At 35.8% G+C, this 8,766-nt stretch overlaps 1 protein-coding gene across 1 annotated transcript; it reads right to left on the bottom strand.

Annotated features, from left to right (window-relative positions):
* Positions 1-4,282: 4,282 nt before the first annotated feature.
* LOC132170015 (sugar transport protein 10-like) lies at positions 4,283-7,887 on the bottom strand. The gene is made up of 4 exons (XM_059580941.1): positions 7,642-7,887; positions 7,096-7,421; positions 5,552-6,181; positions 4,283-4,918 (listed from the first exon to the last, which is right to left on the bottom strand). Exons 1-4 carry the CDS (start codon positions 7,772-7,774, stop codon positions 4,472-4,474), a joined length of 1,536 nt encoding a protein of 511 aa, XP_059436924.1. The 5' UTR covers positions 7,775-7,887; the 3' UTR covers positions 4,283-4,471.
* Between the last annotated feature and the right edge of the window lie 879 nt (positions 7,888-8,766).

Raw genomic sequence — 8,766 nt, 5'->3', positions numbered from 1 at the left:
TTGGGGATCCCAATCCGCAATTTACTCCTAGCTGACATGGTCCACAGTACATAATGTGCCCCACAAAATCAAACTACTCTGGTCGTTTGATTATCCTGATTTCACTTTTTTTTGTTTGTAATAAATACAAAATCGATCCCGTAATTTAAAGTTATGACAAATAGTTCATTAAAAATTTTAAAGTGATTAAACGTATTATAAGAAAAAAAAAAAAAAAAAAACAAATATCATTATTAATCATATTGTAACACATGTTACTCATATTAAAAGAAATTATAATATAAAATATATATTACAAAAACAAAAAGAAAAAATATCACAGTGCAATCGAAATGATACAAAAACCAAGAAAAATACATGCAGGAACAAAATTCACTCTAACTTATTCATCAAGAAAAAAAAAATTGCAAGCATGCAGTTTATATATATATATATATTGACGCTGACTTCAAAATCACTCACGACAAAAGCCAAACTATAAAGTTGTTTAATTGATTGGAGCTCCAAGAATCTGAATACAACCTTTGCGTTTGATTCCAACCATGAAAACCCTTGTCCCTGTCTCTCTCTTTGGATTGAGGTCATAAAATGTGATGCCATCACCTCCCCTTAGCTGCTTGTCTTCAGCAAACCGGTTCCAACCTCCGGTGAGATGATGTTTTCCACCACAGCTACGAAAACGCACTAGCCAGTGCTGTTTCACGTGAACGTCATAGACAATCAGCTCACTTCCATTTGAAAGATAACCAAAAATTGGGTGGCAGAATTTGGCTGCATCTTGCCTCCGTAAATAAAGCCTATAACTTCCTTTTTTCTGTGTGTCACTTGGTGATAATTTATTCTCAAACATCTTTCCATTTTGGTTGTACTTGCTGAACCGACATTTGGTACATGCTTTTGTGTCTCCATGATCTTCATCACATGGATAAATCCCAATACTGATTAATGTTGAATCTGCATGATCTTCTGCTGTTGCAGCCATGGCCGAGTTCAAACTTTAGATTACCTATAATTAATTTTCAAAATGGAGGACAAAGAACAAAATATTAAAAACCAAAAACAAACGCTTAAAAAAAGTTATAAAATCATTTGCAAAAACAACCAATAATGACACCGCGCCCAAATTTCCATACACCATAAACCAAAAAAACAAAAAAGCCTCATGTGGGCTGGTTTTGGGAGATGTTGGAGGAACAAAGATGGATTGAGATTGAAGACGAAGCACTCTATGGAGGTGATCAAGATCAGTAAGGAGATGTTGTCTGATGAGTTCTAAGGTTGAGGCTTCCTCTAAAGATGCCATTTGAGAGTACTGCATGCATAGAGTAACTGCATGTGGTCGTGGGGAGAGAGAAATTCAAAGCCACGAAGAAGAAGAAGCGGCGTAATTCTAAAAGTTATTTCAAAAATAAGATGACTTTTAAAATTACCATTTGATAAAAATTAATTACAAACCTAATAATAATTTTAAGAGCCACATTATTTTTAGAGAAATAAAAATAATGACACAAGAGAGACTTATAGCATTACTCGTGAAAGAAGTGAGCGTGAACTATGGAGGAATTATATAAGGAGAAGAGTTTGGTTAGGAGGGCTTAGGGAAGTCCACCCGAGAGTAGAAATAAGCATTATATATGGGGTATGCCATTGGAGAGCTCTCACCTTTGTCTAGTATACTGATCAGAATACTCTTCCCATATGGCCGGGGATCGGATTGTGTCCTTAAATATAGCCGACATAGCAACCGACATTAAAAGAGGATTCTTTGACTTAATTTAGTCGTATTACTATCATGATTCATGCAGCATGCATGCTCGAAAATAATTAGAATATATATAAGCTTATGCATTTTTAATTTGAAGAAAAGCAGATGTTGAATACTACGAGATAGGAACAGAATAATGAATTATACCCTCGTCATATCAAATGCAAACTTTGTCATTTACATTACGTAACATCTTTTACCCGAAGAAACTTATAATAGCAAAAATATATAAATAAAATAAAATTACATTGGGTTCTTATTTCTTATTCTTAATATATATATATATATATATATATATATATAAGAGGTTCATATATATTTTTTTTTTAATTTTTTTTCTGAGGAATCCACGATGACGCAATAGTTGCTTTTTGGAGAATTAAAAAATTGTAGAGTGACGCAAGACTCGTAGACAATTTAGAAAAAATTAATAGTGCTTAATTGTGTCATGAGTCATGACCACCAATGGCTCACATTAAGTGGTCCGTGAGTCGTGACGAAGCATGGCAACAACTGACTTGGAGAATCTGGTCCTTAATTCGCTTTTAAATGGGTAAAATCGTAAAACTGTCCAAAACAAAGTAAATGACAGTTTTGTCCCTACAAATACAAAGGATCGATTGGCTTCTCTAATCTCTATTTCCTTTGAAATTGAGAGGATTCGTTTTGGCAACAACGGAAAAACTGTTCTTTGGTTTTTGCATCGTTTCTCCATAATATTGATGCCTTTTTCTTAAAAAATTAAAAATTAAAAGGAGTAGGCCGAAGTGATCAATTATGACTATCATACCTAGGCGTAACCATAGTAACACATACTCGCTAGGGTTGATGGTGAGAATCGCATGCGCTCCTTTAAGTCCGACTAAATCATAGTTCCATTAAGATATCAATAAGAATCCAATACAGTTAATACTAATCATGTATACCCAAGAACCATGTACGGGTAAGCTTATTCTCCAAATCTCCATAATTATTGTCCTTTTTTTTTGTTCTTTTTTTTTTCTAATCCATAATTATTGTCCTTGCTTTGACACGTTGACAGCTGAGGATCATATTAGTGGTGGAGTAAGATCCGCACTTGTCGAATCAATAGATGAAAAATAAAAAATAAAAATAAAAAAATAAAAAGGATTACACTAGAATTATGGACTTGTCTATCAATAGCCACATTGTCCTTGATTTGTTTTATTTATTATTTTTTTTTTCTCTCAATTTTGTTGTTTCACACTATCTCTCTAATAACAAGGCTTTAACTTGTTTCAAAAAAAAAAAAAAAAAAACAAGGCTTTAACTTTTATATGAATTAATTTTTAAATTTCTTATCAAGTAATAAAATTGTCACTTGCTTAATTAATATTATGAATTATTATTATTATTATTATTATTATTATTATTTAAATAGTAATAAATTGTGCAAAATATATATAGATATCAATTTCCAAACAAACATCAAAAGAGACAAAACAATATTCTCTTAGGTGGGCCCACCAACAATGTGATCAACTCCTCCTGCAGTTCTCACTACTTCTCATACAAAATAGAGGCAGGCTGCTAGTAGCTAGCTGAGGTGAGTCGCCGGTACTGTTGAGGTCAAGCAACGGTGGGGTCGACCGGAGGAAAGAGACTGAGCGTGAAAGTGAGGGGTATAGGCGGAAGGCATGCTAGAGGCGAGTTTTTGGTATAGTGTTCGATCCTGGTCAAGAATTTCACACGTGATCAAGCGTGGTCCTGAAATTGCTCAAATTACTTGTTGACTGCAAAGAGTTGGGCTGACGAAGTTGCAGTTGGTGGACGTGATATCTTACTTGGTAGGTGGTAGGCTAGCTGTCGAAAACTTTTTGGTGTTTTCACCTTAAGGCATGAACAACACACTGAGCCACAACGATATATTCCATCCATATATGGATGTTGGTGTTTTCACTATATATATTTTTGGAAAATGTTGTAAAACAGTCAATGTGGTAACACCTTTTTGTGTATAAAAATATTATGTGAGCTCGATCCCTTGAGTATGCAAAAATAATAAATAAGTTCGTCTAATTTTTTAATGAAAACGCGAGGTTTAATGTCACGTCAGCACTAACTAAATTATGACAAGTACTACTCATAAAAAAATATAAAATAAACATTATAGATATATATATAAGAAATTATGATAAGTTCACTTCCACATCGGAAAGTTAGTACTCGGAAAAAAACAAAATTATTATGCATCAAAAGGTTACGAAGAAAAAAGCATTTATCATATTCTCTGCATGCATCCTCTAATTAATCTTTTTGCTCATATTGCTATTGTTATAATGATTTCATGGCATGTGCATCGCGTTAAAAGGGAGGAATAAGCTTATCGTTTGGAGAAGGCGGCTCTCCAAAGATTGTATGAGCAAATGAGTGGATGAAAGAATATCTTGCTTTTATTCATGATATTGTAATTAATCTCACTTCTATTTGTAAAGTTTAATGAAATAACTAGGCACGAACACAAGCTCTATTTCTTGATATGCTACATTGTACGTATAATGTGAAACCAATGGAGCCTAGCTATCATGAGTTATGGGATTTTATTAATCAAAAGTAAAATTATCTTTGTGGGTGTCTTAAATCATGAAAGAAAAACATTGATGAGAGATGTATAGGGCAATAATATTTCAATCTTTAATCAACTCAAAAAATATTATCAACGGCCGGCTGTGGATGATCAACTAATTAAACGTCGTCGGTGTGGGCAATGATAGCGTCATCGGGAATATACTTCCCCCAGAACCAGTGGGCCTTCCAAACTCTGTTAATCTCTTCAATGGGGACGTTCTTTGTCTCCGGCAAGAAGAAGAAGACGAAAGTAGTCATGATGACAACAAAGCCGGCGAAGAAAAAGAAGAGACCGAACTTCAAGTGGCACAGCATGGTGAGGAAAACTTGAGCGATGATAAAGGTGAAAAACATGTTGACGGCGACGTTAATGGCTTGGCCGGCCGATCGGATTTCCAGTGGGCAGATCTCACTGGGTACGAGCCAACCCAATGGCCCCCAAGACCATGCAAATGACGCTACATACATGCAGATTAAGAACAACGTTACATCTGCTTCGGCTCCTGATATTGATCCTTGCCCATTCACCCCGAATTTCACACCTATCAAAATTCCAATTGCAATCTGCCACCAAACCAAATTCACACATAATGTTGGTTAATAATATATATGCATATATGCATATATGCATGTTTTTATTTCAAAAGAATGCATGTACGTTATGGTAATTTGGCGTGTCGGGTTTGTGTCGACCTGTTTTGACTAGCCAATCCATTAAGGGTCAACCCGATCGAGTAATATTGCTACAAGTTAATCTTGTATTCCTCCAAGGATGCAGTGTCTCTTAAAATCACTATTGAGCTTGTGATTGATTACTATTAAATTTTAATCAAATGATAATTTTAAAAGCGACCTCATTTTTAGAGTGACACAAGATGTATTTCAAAAATTACTCGTGTCAACCCTCCCCCATATGATTTGTTTAGTTGAATAAGTACGTGATGAACCCATTTAATAAAAAAGTAACCCAAAACTAACTCAAATAAATGAATAACCAGTTTGACTGGCCAAATTGTTAGGAATTATTTTATTTTTTTTAAAGACAAAAAAAAAAAATTATAATTATATGAGTCAAACAGGTCCCCATGAGTTAAGCGGTTGACCTGTTTATTAAACGAGCCAATTTGGGTCGACCTGCATTGATCCGAACTCAAATATATCAAATTTTAACAAGTTAATTTCGTATTGAATTCATACCTGGCACAGAAACATTTGGATGCCGCCTTCGAGGAACAAAATCCTTCGCCCAAACTTGTCGACGGTGAAGATGGAAACAACCGTGCAAACGACATTAACAACGCCGGTTATAACGGCAGACATGAGCGCAGCATCATCACCAAAACCAATGGTTTTGAAGAGAACGGGAGCATAAAACATGATGACGTTGATGCCGGTGAGCTGCTGGAAGAAGGGCACCAGTATGCAGATGACGAGCTGAGGCCTGTATCTCGGCTGCAGGATGTTCTTCCATGGGTGCGCCACTTTCTTCGCAGCCTCCGTCGCGTCGACAAGGTCTTGGAACTCGTCGTCGATGTTGTCGGTGCCGCGAATTTTTCTGAGCATTTGCTTTGCCTTGTCGGAGTTGCCTCTCTCGAGGATGGAGTTGGGAGTATCCGGCAGGAAGAAAGATCCTACGGTCATCATTATTGCAGGGACGGCGGCGAGACCTAGAGATAGTCTCCATCCCCACCCTGCCTTGATATGGGACGTGCCGTAGTTGATGAGATTGGCAGCTAAAATCCCTATTGTAATCGCCATTTGGAACCCAATGTTCAGTGCTCCTCTAAGCTTCGCCGGCGCCATCTCCGATAGATACACCGGAACCGACTGCATGCAATATTCCATGCATTGTAATCAAACCATATGCATGCTTAAATGTTAATATATATATATATAGTTCAAGTTCTTTTGGCCCTCCTTAACTAATTAATTTCTCATTTTTGTCACAATTTTTTTAGATATGTTTTTGAATGAGGAACTTCACTTACCTATGAAATATCATGGGTTTTTGTAATCATAATCTTGAATATCTAAAGTTTGCAATGTCGGTTCTCATATTTAGAACATGTTTGATATTGTGTTTGAAAAATATAATTTTTAAGTCAAAAATAGTTTTTTGGCAAAAACTTCATTTTTTATATTTTGCTAAAAGTGCGTTTTGACCATTTTTTTGAGTTTTTTGGACTCTTAAAAGTGCTTTCAATTTCTTTTATCAAATGGGTACTTTTTTCTTCAAAACGACTTTTTGAATGTTAAACGCACTTTTAGACCCATCATATGCACACCCAAACAGACCCTTAACTCCTTTTAATTTCACCCCAACTCTTAGAGTTTGGGTTAAATCAAACAGTATACAGTTAAAATATATATCCCCTACACTATTGTAATATTTATTAAAAATTATAAATTTACCCTTAATTAAAAAATTAATTTCATTTTATAAAAAACTAAAAAACACTAAATGTGACCCACAGCGTGTCCACACGGGTCTAGTGGCTTGGCCGTGGGTCACCAGAGAATTTTTATTTTTTGAATTAAAAAAAAAGCATGGGCATAATCCACTTTTAAGATTTAATAAAAAATTCTAATGGATGGGTGAAATTAAAAGGGGTGAAACATTAGATATTGATATTGTAAATTTTGATAATTCAAGGTTATGATTGCAAAAAACTTGTAATGTTTAGGAGGGTAAGTGAAATTTCTCATTTTTAAATTAAAATGTTTTATATTAATTTATATACCTGATTAGCGAATCCGACACCAACACCGAGCAATAAACGACCGATGATAAGCATCGCGATGTTGACGGCGGCCGCATTGAGGATTGAACCGGCTAAGAAAACAAGGCCTCCGAAGCACATGGACATTTTCCGGCCAAAGATTCTGGTGACGGAAGAGGCGCAGAAAGAGGCTACCAAAGCGGCAATGTAGAGGGAGGAGGTGAACAACGTTAATAGCTCGCTGTCGAACTTGCAATATTCATTTTCCAGTCCCTTGTCGTCGTTCATTTTTGTGTATACCGATGGGAAAAACTTTCTCAAGAATTGTTCCATTGAAGTCACGCCTCCTGCATGCATGCATGCATATAATTAATTTAATTAAAACACAATCAAATAAATTAAGAGATATACAAAGAAATTTTATTAAAAAAGCACGTGAAAAGTGACACATATTATTTTTATAGACCAGTTTGAAAAAAAATTATTCTAACCCAGTTTAAAGGAAAACTTATCTGTCAAGATTAATGACACTTTTAAAAACTGGGTTGTATGAAATTTTTTACGAACCTGAAATTCCAATGTCGTAACCAAAGATGAGGCCACCCATGGCAGCAACAATACAAGTGATGATGACAAAGGCGGTGATGCCGCCATTGTTGTCATCCCGGCCGCCCTTAGCAACAAAGCCTCCACCCGCCATCTTAATTAATTAGTTTCTGAACAACAACAACAGGGACAAGAAGAATATTGACCGTAGATCTCTCAATGTATGCCGAACTTCATAAAGACTTAACACACCCACCAAAAAGGAAAGGAAAAAAAATGACTCTTAATTTGTTTGAATTCCGTATTGTTCTATATAAAGAGCTCCGGATCCCTTATGGGGGGTTCTGCCACGTGGATTACATGTTGTCCAAATGGATGGTAGGCCTGAAAATGTGGAGTTGAAGAAATTTGAGGAGGTAGAATGTTTGGATAGGGTGTTTGCTGACGACTGACGGTCTAAAAAAGAGGAGTTTAATAAGGATTGGTGTTTCTAAATTTGGTAAGGTTGACCAACAAATTTCAAAGTTGGATATAATACTATTTTTGGAAATTTACAAATTTCAAATTGTTCTGTAGTGATGAACAAGTGAAACAAACAGCAAGGAGTTTGCATTTGATCCGTTGTGATCAGGATTCAGGACTTTAACTAAAAACGAACCACATTTCCATAAATAAAAAATAATAAATAAATAAAAAGGAAAAATATAATTTAGTCTCCCAAATTACTAGTCATTTTCATTTTAGACCCTTAATGTTCAAAAAGTGATAAAGTAGCCCCTCAAACTACCAAGCAGTTGTAATTTGGCCACTCCATTAGTCATTACCATCAAATAGAATGAAAAATTCAAAACTACGTCGTTTTGGCAAGGTTAAGTTACTAAAATGCCCTTTCGAAAAAAAAAAATATCAATTTAAAATATGCCCCCCAAAACGACGTCGTTTTGAGGAAAAAAAAAATAAATTTAAAAAAAAAAGAGAAAGAAAAGAAAACCGTTGGTTTAGAAGTGGCTCGCCGGCCACCCATAGGCCATGGGGGTGGCCGGGGAGCCATCCCCGGGCCATGGGTGTGGCAGGGCGGCCACCCCCATGGCCTGGGGGTGGCAAGCAAGCCACCCCTAAACCACTGGATTTCCTTTCTTTTCTTTT

This window comes from Corylus avellana, chromosome ca2 (genome assembly GCF_901000735.1).
Source record: "Corylus avellana chromosome ca2, CavTom2PMs-1.0".
NCBI classification, from domain to species: Eukaryota; Viridiplantae; Streptophyta; class Magnoliopsida; order Fagales; family Betulaceae; genus Corylus; species Corylus avellana.
This window is presented reverse-complemented; position numbering and strand designations above follow the sequence as displayed.